The sequence below is a fragment of the Malus domestica genome, chromosome 02 (genome assembly GCF_042453785.1).
Source record: "Malus domestica chromosome 02, GDT2T_hap1".
NCBI lineage: Eukaryota > Viridiplantae > Streptophyta > Magnoliopsida > Rosales > Rosaceae > Malus > Malus domestica.
In genome coordinates, this window is record NC_091662.1 from 2561941 (window position 1) to 2577947 (window position 16007).

At 35.5% G+C, this 16007-nt stretch overlaps 2 protein-coding genes across 2 annotated transcripts; one reads left to right on the forward strand and one right to left on the reverse strand.

The window, feature by feature from the left end:
* Positions 1 to 5047: 5047 nt before the first annotated feature.
* Positions 5048 to 6817, forward strand: LOC103448169 (uncharacterized). The gene is made up of 8 exons (XM_008387427.4): positions 5048 to 5216; positions 5371 to 5486; positions 5569 to 5641; positions 5842 to 5924; positions 6051 to 6089; positions 6182 to 6252; positions 6327 to 6441; positions 6601 to 6817. The coding sequence occupies exons 1-8, from the start codon at positions 5171 to 5173 to the stop codon at positions 6673 to 6675; spliced, it is 618 nt and encodes a 205-aa protein (XP_008385649.2). The 5' UTR covers positions 5048 to 5170; the 3' UTR covers positions 6676 to 6817.
* Positions 6818 to 8657: 1840 nt separating this feature from the next.
* Positions 8658 to 9689, reverse strand: LOC103448177 (sphinganine C4-monooxygenase 1-like). The gene has a single exon (XM_008387437.4). The coding sequence runs from the start codon at positions 9575 to 9577 to the stop codon at positions 8828 to 8830; it is 750 nt and encodes a 249-aa protein (XP_008385659.2). The 5' UTR covers positions 9578 to 9689; the 3' UTR covers positions 8658 to 8827.
* Positions 9690 to 16007: the final 6318 nt, after the last annotated feature.

The following is a 16007-nucleotide window of genomic DNA, read 5'->3' on the forward strand; positions in this document are numbered from 1 at the left end:
CAGTGCTCTTCACGGGAACTTTGAAACTAGGGTTTTTCCGAAGCAAAACTTACCTGAAATGGATACCATCGTGATCGTGGAGGTTCCAGGAGTTTGATGGTGGTCTTAACTCCGTCGTTGGTAGAAGTTTAGGGTTGTTTTGTGGTTGGTTTGTTCGAACGAAGAAGAAGAGTGACAGAGAGAGCGAGAGAGTCGTGAGGGAAGAGAGAGAGACAGTATGCAGAAAATAGGGAGAGGATTGAGGGATGTGGGGATCCCTCGTGGTCCTTTTCCAATCCCCAACTCCAAACCACAAAATTTTAACCTAAAAATCTAAGTTCCATCCTTAATAAATTCCATTTTATTTTCAAAACTTAGGAACCTAGATAATTAACAACTTGAGCTTCACATACTTAGTATTTCTTAAGGGCAATTTCGTCCATTCACAGCCACGAATGTAATATTTTGGAACGGGCTGTGACACTATGTCTCGGCCTTGTTCATCATTGAAGCACTTTTCTGGCGAATCATTTTTTGAGTCAATTTGTGGCTCAGAAACTTTAACTTTTTCTTCTAGGCCTACCACACTTTCAGTCTCGACCGAAAAAATAGGTGGCCTAGGTTTTTCTTCTTGGCTGACCATATTTTCAGCCTCGACCGAAAAAATAAGTGGCCTTTGTTCTTCGGCCAAATTAACAATTTTCTTAGGCCGATGTCTGATTACGGCCGGAGCGAAAAATTGCCCCCCGGCCTTTGGGCCTAACCATTTTTCAAATGGAATCGATCTGTAATCAGAAACATAAGGAAAATTTTCTTCATCTAGCCAGACATTAAATCGAGCCTTGTCTTCATTTACCCATTGCCCTTGCAGGGTAACAGGAGCTTTTATTTTCAACATGCAAGCGAATGACTTTTGCATCTCTTTATGGCCACGAAGAACTTTTTCTGCTTCCAAAGATTTTTTACATTCCTCATTATGTTTTTTCAATTCCTCCAGGAGCTCGTACAATCGGCTACGTTGAGCCAGATTGGAATCTTGATATATCATATGAACTTCGTAGTATTAGCACTGGGTCCCACTGGGCGTGCCAAAATGTTGACCCTAGAAACTACAAAGCCTACGTGGCGCGCATGCCGAGTAATTAATGAGCTAACTACGTCCTTCGGTGAATGCGGGGCGTGCCAACTCGTCGGCCGAGCTCGGCCGAGGAGTAAATTTGTTGATGTTGCGTTGGGTCGCGCTACTGACTTCTGCGTCTTGCGATTGCGGCCGAGAAAGGAACACGTCTCGGCCTCTTGGGCTCTCGAACCTGAAGACAAGGTTACTATTCTTACGAAGTTCAATATCAAATTCGGCTTTCAATGTGCCGAATGTAATAACTGTAACACCTCACTTCGCCGAGAAGGCTGATGAGATGACCTCGACCAATAAGGATTTAGAAACCCTTCTCGACCGAGACTTGGATAGGTAATCAATCGTTCTCGCCGCAGTGCTGTTGATGCCAACGGAAGGTACTGCGAGACTGACTGACTCTACGGTGACAGAGCTATCTATGCCGACTTAAGATATCACCGGTTGCTTCCACAGTGCTGTTGATGCCAACGGAAGATGTGTTAGCGAAAAAGGAAAAAGAAAAATCACAAGTTGTGAGAATTTGCGCAGGGCAATTTTGTATTGATTTTGTGGGGGCTTCTCTTCGTTGCTACTGCCTCTGTATTTATAAGAATGTGCTGCCGAGTATTGCGTGAGAATTTCTTGACGTGGATCAGACTCTTATTTCAAATTCCCATATCTGACGTGACTTGATCTTTAAAGGATTTGATCTTTGGTGACGTGGCTTCACCACTTGCTTTCCTCCATCCATCTTCACGGAACCAACCCAAGAAATAAGCATTAAAAACCTAGCCTACCTTATCATCACATCACCAAAAAGACCTACGTTCCTAGGCTTCCTTTAAATGAATATTAAATTCATTTTATCTCATAATTTCATCCCATCCATGCATCATGCATGCATCTCAACAAACCATCTTGATCGATTCCAAGCTACGTGCTCAACAACATTTATCCACCATTTATCACCCACTTTTAAATGGATAATAACAATAAAATACTCCGATGCTCTAATCTACCTCACGTTTAAATCCCAAGAACCCCAAATTAAATAGAACTGTACTGCTCACTTTGAAGATATAATTTGCACCTCATCTTGTACAAGAAAAAATCAAGATAATTTTTTAAACGATAAATATTATGATAAAAATCATAATATTATACTTTAACAATAAAAATTATCTCCCCTTTTCCATCCGACGGTTGAGAACTACGTTTACTCAACAGCCTTGATTACATGGGCCGATGATGTAAATTTGGGTCCAAACAATTACACACACTATATATTATATTGCATAAAAGTTACAAAGAGAAGGTACTTTGGCCGAATGGGCTTTATATGTGTATATATATTACACACACACTATATTATATTGCATAAAAGTTACAAAGAGAAGGCACTTTGGCCGAATGGGCTTTATATGTGTATATATATTACACACACACTATATTATATTGCATAAAAGTTACAAAGAGAAGGCACTTTGCCCGAATGGGCTTTATATGTGTATATAAATTACACACACACACTATATTATATTGCATAAAAGTTACAAAGAGAAGGCACTTTGCCCGAATGGGCCTTTATATATGTATATTATATTATATGAAAAGAGGTAAAAAGAAAAAGATAAAAAAAGAATAGTTGTCCAAAATTTGTTTATCTCTTATTCCTCTATTCTAGTTTGCTTGACTTCGGACATTTTTCCAGTTTATTATCTCTGCAACCAACATGTATGCTCCTATGTTTTTTGATATGGACGAGAAGGAATACAAACTAGACAACAACATCCTTTTCAATGCTAGTTGCTCTACCAACTGCCTTGCCAAGGTTATCAACAACAGAAGGACTTAAGAGGTAGATGTGCCTCTTCCTTCAACATCGTTCCTAGCAGCACTAGAGCCACTAAGGCTTTTAGAAAGTCATAGAAAACAAAGTTGCCCTTTGTGATCAGTGTTCCTCATACTCAATGTCTCTTATGTCTGCTATATCATCAATCTTATGAAAGAGCTTATTGGAGTCGTAAGTTTCACAAACTTTGCTCAAATTTGTAATACTTGGGGGCTTCTGTTTGCACTTAAAATGTGTCATTCCGGCTAAATATGGCAAATATGGCATTTGGAGGATGATAGGGCAAAACATTGAACTTGAAAAAATATTTGGCTACAAGTGGAATAATTTGACATTAAAATAATACTTTTCCTTTTTGTTTGGGTGGTGGAGGTGTGCCAAGGGCTTTGTTTAATCAAAGAAATGCATGTTTTTTCATTGCAAGTGGATGAGAGACACCATGTAGACATTTTGGCAAAGAATACATGATGAAACGGGCCAACTTGCTAAAAGATGAATACAAACATAGAAATTTGAATAATGCAGCAAAAGCAAGATTAAATTATTATCGATGTCGTCAAAATCACTAAAACAATAAAAAATATCAAGACTTACCTCATTTGAAGCTTCCAAAAAATCGATTTCGTGTTTCATTCGTTAAAAATAATTTCTCAATCAACATGTTTGTAGTTTCATTGGTTAGGGTTTTGTTCAACAATGAAGGGTCCAAGAGATTTTTATAGTTGAAGAAGATACATAATATGTTAAAAATGATTTGAGGTGTATTTAGAATTTTTTTTTATTTTTAAATCTAATAAGGTCAAAATTGTTATTGCATAGTAAGATAAATAAATCATTTAATATTAAATTTTAATATGGTGTGCATTCAACATTTTATGAAGTACTAATATAAAAATTCTACAATCATGAATTTCAAACCAAAGAAAGTGCAACAACATGAATTTTTGGGAGAGAATGAAGGGCAGCGTAGAAATTTAGAAAACATAGTTGAAACTTGAAACAAAACCCCTAAAGATTCAGAATTTTATTTTCCAAGAAGTAGAAGTATAATATTTTCACACTGATGTAGCCAACTAATTTAAAGGTACAAGGCAATGTTATTTATACACATTAAATTCAAACACGTATTAACATAATCTCTGATGTATGCAAGTTTTAATATAATGATATAGCTTAATCTATTAGAGACCAAAATATATCAGTTTTATGCGTACATATAGCATTATTTTGGGGCACCAAACATGAAACTAAGGTCTCTCATTAATTGGATTGGAACGGGCAACCAACTAATTTAAAGGTATGTTAAAGTGAATGAAAAATTTATGGCCAATTTAAAGGTAAAAAATGAATTACTTGTTAAGGAGGATATCTCAGATTGATTAATTTGATATGTAGTTATTCATTAGCTTTTTTAGTCTTTGATTTCCCTTGTTTATCGGCATCATCAGTATAGGATAATGATTGTATAGCCTCCTAATACATTTGTAACCCTAGTTCTATTGTAATACAATTCTACGATTAGCACTTAAATTTATGGGTAATGCTAGAGTGATTAAATTTTGAAAACTAAATGACATGAAAGTTTATCTCAATCCCTTCCACTATTGGAAGTTTATTCACTTGGTTGGTGGACTAGACAAAATTGGGCATTAGGATAAATATTGGATTTGCAGGGATTGGTTAGAATTTGTAAGACAAGACTTGTAACTCATGCATAAAGATGAGTTAGATAACTTACTCTATTGTATATTCATAACTCATTATGTCTGGTTCCGTCAATCTCACATTTTAACATAACAAACAATGGACTGGATTCAAATATATTTTAATTAGTCACAACCTATTCCAACTGACCCACCACTTCATCCTTCATATTGTTACTTAATTTTTGGTTGAATGTTCATATTTTATAAATTTAATAAGATTCGAATTAAAAAATAATTTACTCACAAGTAAAGATGAATACTAAACGGCACTTTTATCAACTTTATTAGAAAAGTGAATGTATTGGATAAGATACTCCGTCCTCTTATTCAAAGTTACAAACAGACATTTCAATTACCTCAATGCCCTCGGTGTAATGTCACTGTTATGGAACAAATGAGGTCCTTACTGTAATTTCAGTCCCAGCAGACAGAGGCTCCAGCTCCAAACATTTCCTCAGGTTAGCAGCAACTGTTTCTGGACAGAAAACAAAAATATCAAACTGCCAAAAAAAAAAAAAAATGGGCAGCACTCTCTTGTCAGCTCCTACCTTCCTGCCTCTGCAAAGTAAGTTTGCTTCCTTGAATTTATTTTTTCCAGTATTGTTTTCTAGGAGTGAGCACGGTTCGATTCGGTCCAGTTTATGCATGCTAATTTAACTGGCAAAAAATATAGCTGTCTATATTAATTTGACAAGTGAGAGATTGCATATATTGAACAGATAGAGAAGTGGGTGGATTTGTGAGGAGCTTCAGGAGCCCAAATTATGACAAACTCAAGTTTAATCAAAGATTAATCACAAAAACTAGTGGTGGCTCCCTTCTTGTTGCCTCAGTGGTTATTTACTTAACCCCTTGTTTCTAATTATTCCATTAACCTCAATTGTTGTTGCCTGAATTAGATTTTGCATATTTGACAGTTTGAAAGGAAGGTGAAGAGCAGACAGACTGTGATTCCAGAGCCGGATTATCGAATTCCGATTGTTCTACTAGGTATATGCTCAAGTTTTTTGCAGCATTATTTCTTGTTTGAGCAACTTTGGGTCATTTTTTAAGGGTCGTTTAATAACCATTGCGTTTTTAGTTTTTTATTTTCGTTCTTTTGTTACCGTGACTATTTGAAAACGCTTGCATTTATTTGATAGAAGTAGAAACATTGTGTATGTGATGTCAAAAAATGTTGATTGAAACAGGTCTATCTGGTGGGTTGGCTTACACGAACAATCTCCTACCAGCTGCGCCCGTCGGTCTCCTTGGATTACTGTTATTGTTTCAGGTAAGGGTATTTGAAACAAATGCAGTACAAGCTCGATACCAGAAATTAGTAGACATTACATTCTCGTGTACTATATAAATTCGAAGAAGTAGCTTGAACCTTTTTCTTTTTGTGTTCTTCTTGCAGACTACAAGAGTTAGATTTGTTTTTGATGATGAGGCTCTGGTTTGTTTACTCAACATTCTTACGAAGAGTGGTTTGTTTACTCGGTTTGTAGGCTTTGTGTAATGTGTTGTCTCTGAAATTTGTGTGTATAGGAAGTAAAAGTAGGAGAAGAGCTTGAGAGTTCAGGTGAAAATGTCTTTGTGGGCGGAAAAAATCGTTGGAAGTAAGTAGCTACATGAATCAGTGAGCGTTGGATTTCATTGTAAAACAGTTCACTTATTTATTGAATGGTCGTAGGTACTCATCGTTCGTGAACTGGGAGCTCTGGTGGCCAAATTTCCCTATTCTGGTGTACTTTAAAGAGAAGCAAACAAAGCCTGAAGGACAAGTGCACTTCTTTCCGGTGATATTTGTAAGTGTCCGAAAAATCAAAGCTTGTATCTCTTTGTGGAGTTCAATTCTTTCTAGAAACCGATGAAGGTTTAGTCGAGAACACAATGCAGCACACACATGCACAGATCGGAGAATACAACAATTATTTGATATCTGCTGTCATGTGGCGATCGAGCAGAATGGGAAGCAACTTTACGATGTCATGTTGGAGAGAGCCGGCCCTTCCCAAACTAGTGGACCGAAAGATTCTTGAAGGCAGGAGCATATTGTGGTTACAAATACTGAATTGTGCTATCTGCAGATAGTAAATATATTTCTGTTCTGAGGTACGAAAGTAGAAAATTGGAATTTTCGTATCATATCGATAAAAATACACATGTATGATGTTAGTTTCATCTCTTTTCGTCGTTCAAGATTTTGATTCATAAGGCAAAGACGAAAACAAATAGCACTGGAAGCCCAACAAGGACAGTTGCAACCATACCTAGGAAGTCCTTTTGGTACCCGAATTAAGAACCTCATAAATTTATCCACTGTTTCACCGGAATCAAGTTTGTCCATAATTCCCCCAAACCATGAAGAAGCCAAGCCGTACAAGCTCCACGAGGTCGGGCTGATCCAGTAGAACCATCTCCACCATATTGGAATTCCCTGTCACCAACAAACACAAAGTACACGACCAAAATGAATCTCTAACACACCACAGCGGCCTTAATCAGTGCACGAACCCGCTCCTTGCTACCGGAGCAAAAAACCAATCTCGATCTGTAAGGGAGTTCAGACCGTTGGCCAAGTGTTGCCTACATGGGAGAAATGTTACATGAGAAACAAATTTTCAAGCATCGTTGCTCAAAACAGATTTGATTGACAACCACACACATCAAAATTTTCAAGTATCGTTACTCACCGTTCATTCCCATAGCAACTCTACGGATGACGGAATTAGTGTTATGTTAGATGCGGGAAAGTTAAAAGAAGAAAGCGTCATTTATGAAGAAAAGTGATTGGAGTATTGATAATATATCCACAAGTTAAAAGATTATTTGATGCTGTCATTTCCGAAAGTGAATGTTTAAGACTTTCCATGCTGTTTGGATTAATGTCATTTTTGTGTGGCGTGTCAATTTTGGACCCTTAATATATGTATTCGAGTAAAACGACGAGATTTAAAAAACTTCTTGTTTGCAACAAGCATAGTCGTAATTTGAGCGAACTATGTTGTTTAATGTGTTTAATTCGGGGTTTTCGTATTGTAAGATCTTTTTATATTTTGTTATTTGTTTAATTCCTTTCGTATTTGGATTCCTACTGCTCCAAGAATTAAATTACATTATAAAAAGGTCATCTTGCCTTAGGTTGGTAATCTTATCATATTATTAGTCAAATTTTGAGAACTTTTCTCAATTCATTCCAGAAATTTATTCAACAATAACCGTTTGTGATCCATTTTATCCTATAACTTCCGTTGTGTCACAACCTAATAAAAACAGATATCAAATAAGAGAGATGCAGCACCTAGCCAACATTCAACCATTTCCGCCACAGACAAATAAACTACACATACAGGGGCGGAGCCACCAAGGGACTAGGGTAGTCCCCGGCCCATCCTGACTTCATCTGAGGTGTGAACCTCATGGAAGAAGATGAAACAAACGACGTTGTTAAGCTGTTTTGATTTTAAATCTTTTTCAGCTGTCTAATGAAATGGTAAGTTTGGCAGGGGAGTTTTAAAAGAGATGTGCAATTTTAAATGGAAAAAGCAACCCTACTTCTGGTTCGATTCTCTCACCTAACAGTAATATACACCCTATAATTTTCTAAAGCAACCCACCTTCTTTATTTGCAGACCTCTTCCCCTTTTCCTTCTTTTTTCTACTTCTTTGTATTTTGTTTAGCCTTCCACAACCTACCTCTTACTTGGTTATCTGGGTTTTTACATTTTTTTCTACTTAGTATTGAATTTAAGAGATTTTTTTTTTCAGTTTTGTGAGGATTAAACGAATTGTATATGTCAACATGTTATGAATTCAACTTTTTACACACACTCATATATATATATATATGCATATATATACACACACATACACATATTTGTGAAAGGCCTCTCCTCATTCAGAATTCTGGCTCCGCCACTGTACACATAAGAGGCTCCATTTAAATTTTGGTTTTGGTTAATATCTTTGTCCTCTTTTAATATGCATAGGCATGCGAAAAGATTGATGCATGTTGCCTCTGTTTCTTCTGTTGTAAGATACAAAAGTATTATTGACAAGTCTTATAATTAATTACAAATTTTAAAAAACGACTCTAAGTCAATAAAGCTCCCCGCTTTGTGAGGGTCGAAATAACTATAGATTTTAACATAATTTATTTAAAACATATATAATTAAATAACATGATAATACTTATATGTTCTTCTCCTCCTCCTCATCACCACGCGGCACGTAGTAGGTGCCAAATATCCTATCCCAGAACACGAAGAATGGCTGGGAGTAGTTGTGTTTGGTCCCGTGCAGGGAATGGTGGATGGTGTGGTAGTGGCTGTTGTTTCTGAACACCAAGTGGAAAGGATGCCACGGAATCCACATTCCACAGTGGTCGTCCACTGCCTTGACGGTGGCCAACGAGAAGAAAAAGATTGACATCCTCGGAGACATGCCGGACGCCAAAAAGCTGACGGCACCACTCATGGTGTCCACTATCAGCCCCTCTATGGGGTGGTTGTACAGTGCTCCATATGCATACGGTGCCACCAGCCTATGGTGGCGGGAGTGTATGTACTTGTAAAGCACCTTGTTTTCGTGCATGCATCGATGCATGAAGTACTGCCACGTGTCCAAGACAAGCATCGCAAAGAAAAATTGGACCCCTGCGCGTAACAGCATCATGAGGGTTGCAGCTGCATGGCCTTGAGTGGTCTGGCCTGTCAACCAGAACATCAGCCCCGCTATCGTAGCCTGCCCAAACTGCTGGAGCAAAACGCCGACGATCACAGTTGGTTGGGAGACGAGGTTTTTGTCTTGCGACTCTTTCACTGCTGGGATTTTGAATTTCGGAAATCTGAATTCCATGAAATGAAGAACTCCAGCGTAAATCCAGTATACGAGTATTGGGACAAATATCACCAATAACTCATCTGAAACTTCAAATGACATTTGGAAAATGAAATTAAAAAGCTTTTTATTTTATTTTATTATTATTAAAGAGAAGAAGAGTGTTCGAAACTATGATAAGAATTAAGAAGATAAGTACGCATAAATAAAAATGTGAGATAATCATTTCTTCGAACTGAGGGTCTATATTTATACCTAGTGAGGGTTTAGACTACAAATGGTTTCCAAAGCTATCATGTGGTCCCCGTCTCATCCAAAATGTGAGAGGTCTCGGATTCGATACACTGAGCTAATGAGTTTGTTTGATTGTGGCCACAAGCAGTATGAAATTCCTCATAGCCTCTAACACAACTTTATTCGAAATGAAGTTTCTTTTGGTCTCCCACCGAAAGTGCCTCCCATAATCTTTTAGATGGTTTCTTTTTCTTCTCCTCCCCCTATTAGAACCTAGTAAGCACGTTGAGAATCTTAACTCTCCCACTTCATCATTAACAATGGCTTGAAACTTGATGGATTTGTGGAAAATAAATCTAGTGGAAAAAATAAAATTCCGAGATGAAAATGATTAGTATAGTCAACAAGAGAACACACTGATAATTTACGTGGTTCGACAAAATCATATATACGTTCATGAAGAGTGTTAATTACCACCTTCATTATAATTCTAATCAGACAATATACACCCATACAAGTAAACCACTCAAGAGTCAACATCAAACCCGACCTTATCAAAATGATACATATGCACCCCTTGTACACCCTCTCAAACCCGTGAAGACATACCCTCTCTTGTTTCCCAAGAGTGAATTCCTTCTTGTAATACTTTCCTAAGAGAAATATCCTGTCTTGTAATTAAGTTGTATCCTTGATATACTTAGTCGAGAAACGAAATTTTCTACACCCATTTTGTGTGTGACCTCTATCATTGATTGACATGTTTTCATAAATTTCTCTCTCTTTAACTCTGTTATCCATAAACTTAACTCTCTTTAACTCTTTTATTCTTAAACTTAACACGCGTCAATCAATGATAGACGACACAGAGATATTTCACACAAAGTAAGTACATATTTGAACCTATAATTGATGCCCAACTAAGCTAGACTCAAATAACCATATACATAACAGAATTAATGGTAATTATACCACTCTTTCTTCACCACCATGTACGGTAGAACCATATAAGACGAAATTCCACTAAAAGAAAACGTAAGAAGAATAATATCCGTGATTCATGTTGTGATGAAATGATGAAGTTGATGTTCTATACCCATTACAATCTTGAATTATTGTTGTTACGATATGGAATTTTCTAAGGCGTGATTAATAATAAATTGGTGACTAATTGGCTAAAAAGGCAAACTATAATATATGTATATGCCACGGTGTATGTACATGTTGGACGTCATTCCGTAATTTTGCATCAATAACACAATGTCGTATTTTTAAAGTTCTCACATAATATTATATAGTTGGTTTTGAACTGTCACTTTGACATTTTCGATCCCCGTAAGTCATTCTCAATACGGTGGAGATGTGATGTGAGGCGAATATAATGTCCCACTCTAATACTATTCCATTTCTAGAAGAATGGCATCATCAAGTTGTAGTCCAAGTGGCCAATAAATTTGGTTCGACAAAGACTTGTTTTAATTTGACTAAAATGATACACGTTAAGAGACTCGTTGACTCTTATGTTCTTCTTTCATTAGTCCCCACAAATCGCAATATTCTTGACGTGTGTTCTGAAAAATCCATTCAAAATAAAATATTTTTTTTGATTTAAATATATAATGGTATTGATGGATTGTGATTCTATATTTATGATCTTTGCATTTTTAATATGAAGAGATGCAACTATTACTCTTCGAGAAAAAACACAAGTACTTTTTCAAATGATCACTTCTAAATCTATCTAAAAGGTCTCATCTTATTAATTAGTCAATGTGTCAATTTAAATTTTTTTTTAAAGAAACCTCGACGGTACGAAAATAATTTTATTGAATCAATTTAATCTATTAACATAGCTTCATGCGAGCCCTTTGGTATAGAAATTAAGTGAGTCTTTAAGAGAAGCCGACTCAATCATGATTTGCTTAAGTCTTAGGATTTTAAGTGTTACTATCATAATTGGAGGTAGATTGTCTGCCCTTTTTTTTCTATATCATTCTCATTCCCTCTTATTTGTACAGTTAAGGTTAAGCTACATCAACATTTTATATTCATATTGTTTTTTATTTTATTATCTCTATTAAAAAATTAATATAAAATATTGACGTGATTTAATTATGACAGTAAGAGATGGAAAAAGTAAGAGAAAGGAAGGGGCAGACAATCTGCCTCCATCATAATTAAAGGCAATCATTGTATCTTGTGTAACGTGATCACACTACAAACTTTCCAACTTCTATTTTAAAGATAAGAGACAAAGACTTCAAGACCATAAAAGTGTAAGAAAATTCAAAGTCTTCTCACAAAGAACAAAAACTGTAACAACATTCAAAGTGAAGCTGAATGTGCAGTCAATCGGGAAAGAAACGTGAAGTTGAATGCGTGAACCACTTTTTTTTTTTTTTTTTTTTTTTGGTTGAAGATTAAGCAGGAAGATGAAGATGGGGGAGAAGAGAGAGAGGGGGGGGGGGTTGATGGGTTTTCAAATATATATATATATATTTTTTTTTTTTTTGTTGAAGATTAAGCAGGTAGATGAAGATGTGGGAGAAGAGAGAGAGGGGAGGGGGAAGGGACTTCGGATGGGTGGGGGGGGGGTTGATGGGTTTGCAAATTATTTTTTTATTTTTTATTTTTGGTTGAAGATTAAGCAGGAAGATGAGGATGGGGGAGGAGAGAGAGAGAGGGGGGGGGTTGATGGGTTTTTTTTTTTTTTTGGTTGAAGATTAAGCAGGAAGATGAAGATGGGGAGAAGAGAGAGAGAGTTGGGGAAGGGACGAAGTGAGGTTTTTTTATTTATTATTTATTTATAACTTTTTTTTAATATTTAAAAATTATTAAATGATTTTTTTTAGTTTTTAATAATATTTTATTAATTTTTTAATAGAAAATGGGTCTCGGATCAAGCCACGTCAGCATTTAACTGAGAAATTCACGCCAAGTTAACGGAAGGTATAACATTGGCACAAATTCTTAAGATGAGATATGACATTGTCAATTTTAAAAGATTGAGTATGAAAGTGTCGTGACATCAATAGTTAAGGTTGTTTTTTGTATTTTAGCCTATTTTAAAGATAAGAGACAAAGACTTCAAGACCATAAAAGTGTAAGAAAATTCAAAGTCTTCTCACAAAGAACAAAAACTGTAACAACATTCAAAGTGAAGCTGAATGTGCAGTCAATCGGGAAAGAAACGTGAAGTTGAATGCGTGAACCACTTTTTTGTTTTTTTTGTTTTTGGTTGAAGATTATGCAGGAAGATGAAGATGGGGGAGAAGAGAGAGAGAGGGGGGAAGGGACTTCGGGTGGGGGGGGGGGTTGACGGGTTTTCAAATATATATATATTTTTTTTTGTTGAAGATTAAGCAGGAAGATGAAGATGGGGGAGGAAAGAGGGGGGGGATATATATATATTTTTTTGTTGAAGATTAAGCAGGAAGATGAAGATGGGGAGGAAATAGGGGGGGGGGGGGAAGGGACTTTGGGTGGGGGGGGGGGGGCGTTGATGGGTTTCTTTTTTAATTTTTTTTTTGGTTGAAGATTAAGCAGGAAGATGAAGTTGGGGAGAAGAGAGAGAGAGTTGGGGAAGGGACGAAGTGAGGTTTTTTATTTTTTTTATTTATAACTTTTTTAATATTTAAAAATTATTAAATGATTTTTTTTAGTTTTGAAGAATTTTTTATTAATTTTTAATAAAAAATAGGTTCCGGATCAAGACACATTAGCATTTAATTGAGAAATTTACGCCAAGTTAACGGAAGGTATAACATTGGTACAATTCGTAAGATGAGGTATGACATTATCAATTTTAAAAGATGAGGTATGAAAATGTCGTAACACAAATAATTGAGGTAATTTTTTTTATTTTACCCTATTTTAAAGATAAGAGACAAAGACTTCAAGACCATAAAAGTGTAAGAAAATTTAAAGTCTTCTCACAAAGAACAAAAACAGTAACAACATTCAAAGTGAAGCTGAATGTGCAGTAAATCGGGAAAGAAACGTGAGGTTGAATGCGTGAACCACTTTTTGTTTGGGATAGACTTCAACACAAACCGTAATAAAATTCAAAGTCTTCCCAGACAATCTCAAATATTAATATATTATTTTTAGCTACACCACGTTAGAACTCGATTTCAGTCTTACTTTGCTCTTGTAGCTTAAAAATAGTCACTTTACTCCTTAAAACTCAACGTTAGCTTCAATTTGCCCTATGAGACTTGATTTTGATCTCATTTTGCCCCTGAAACTTGAAAGTCGTCTCTATAAAACTTAAAATTCGCTCCACATTGCCTTAGATATGTTAATTTCTTATGAGTGTTTGATTTGGATTGCCAAGCTAATCAATTTCTATTTTTTTTTCATCTCTTTAACTTCTTTTAACTTAATATTCTCTAATTGTTAAATGTTAACGTATAATGGAGCTTTATAATCAAATTTATTGCACATATGACATAGTCTTGTTGGGTGTTGAGTCCGACATATATTTTAGGAGGGCGACCTATAATTTTCATGCAGAAGAGGGAGTCCACAAGTTAAAGTGGAACAAATTTTAAGTTTTAGAAAGTAAAGTAGTGACTTTTGAATTACATGAGCAAGTGAGATCAAAATGAAGATCAAGAACGCATAGCTAAAAATAAGTCTATATTAATCTTTATATATAAAGCCAACAACCCTTTTTGGGGTCACAGGCTTCACTAAAAAAATTTGGACAAAAATGCCCCCAAAACAAAAATTTTGAAAAGCAACCCAAAATAATACACTAAATAATGCAGGGGTATTTTAATCTTTTAACAGTGTTTTTAATAATTAATTCTTTTTGTACAATTTTTTTTAATTAGTACCTCACAATAGGTTAGCAATAATGTAATTCAATTAGTTGTTCATTAAATATTATTTTCTTTATTTTTAAACACGTTCAAAATATCTTAAGAGGCGTGTAATGCAGGTTATAAAAATGATTTTTTGCATGAGCATAATAATATGATTAAATTAGTTGTCAAATAATTGTTTTTTTTTTGTTTTAAACAAAATATATATTATCTACACTAAGGGGGAGGGGATGGGCTTAATCTCATAATGGGTAAGCAATAATATGATTCAATCAGTTGTTTATTAAATATTATTTTCTCTATTCTTAATGTAAATTCAATAAAATGTAGATGGAAATTGAAAGACTGATTTTATTATGCGAATTCAGTTGCTTTGATTGGTTTATGAGAGGTTTTTTCTAGTATGATCTAAAATTATTCATTTACTTCAAATTTTGACTTTCCTTTTGTCAATTCACGCATAAAAATATATTTAAAATGTGTAAGTCACGTGTAACATGCCGTGATTCAAAAAATGTCTTATGCACGCGCTCACACGAGTGTATGAAGGCTAGTTAGAAAAAAAAGGTGAAATGAAACGCGAGTGCATGAAGACTAATTAGAAAAAAACTGTGAAAGGAAACTCGCGTGCATAAAGGCTAGTTAGAAAAGAACCGTGAAAAGAAACGTGAAATGGAAGGGAACAGGGGAATTCGCCCAGCCATGGAGCTCAGGCAAGAAAGGAAAATGACGTCATGGGCTGCTATGGAGCGACTGTCTACGCGCTCGAGAGCAAGGAGATGTATTCTACTCGCGGAAGATCAAGAACACAACAGAGAGTGATTTGAAAAAACATGGATTAGTAGAAAGGAAAAACGTTTTGGAGAGGCTAATCGAGACTAATAATCCAAACCAAGATGAAATATGAATAATCCCACGCTCTTGCTCAAGCTCAAGGACCGCATGAACAGGTAATCTCAATATTCTTATGCATTTGAAGAAGAAATTAGAGCAACAGTAATAATAAAAGAAAATTGCAACAATGGTTTCTCAACTATTCAATTGGAGCGTTAGTTTTCAATTAAAAATTCATGACCAATGATCTCTTAACTCATCAAAACGTGCAGTTATAGTCATTTCGTCAACTCTGTCAAAACTTCTATCAAAATGACTAATGGTGGAAGGACTATTGCTACAATTGGGTTACAATAGAGGGACCATTTTTCCAATTGAGTTAAAGTTTTAATGAATCATTTTTCTAATTTTCTCATTTTGTTTCCATATTGTTCCCTTGAATCAACCTCATGTGTGTAGCACGTGGGTCATTTTGACAGAAATTATAACGAAGTTGACGAAAAGGATCATAGATGCACGTTTTGATGAGTTAATGGACCAATAGTCATGAATTTTTAATTGAGAGACCATTGCTCCAATTCTATTAAAATTTGAGAGACCATTGTTATAATTTTCTCGTCAAAATAATATCACCG

Excerpts from the sequence above, each read along its gene's own strand:
- LOC103448169 (XM_008387427.4), top strand. The coding sequence starts at position 5,171 with ATGGGCAGCACTCTCTTGTCAGCTCCTACCTTCCTGCCTCTGCAAA. Across the intron at positions 5,487-5,568 it reads CCCTTCTTGTTGCCTCAGTG|TTTGAAAGGAAGGTGAAGAG; the intron begins GTTATTTACTTA and ends CATATTTGACAG. Across the intron at positions 5,642-5,841 it reads AATTCCGATTGTTCTACTAG|GTCTATCTGGTGGGTTGGCT; the intron begins GTATATGCTCAA and ends TGATTGAAACAG.
- LOC103448177 (XM_008387437.4), bottom strand. The coding sequence starts at position 9,577 with ATGTCATTTGAAGTTTCAGATGAGTTATTGGTGATATTTGTCCCAATA.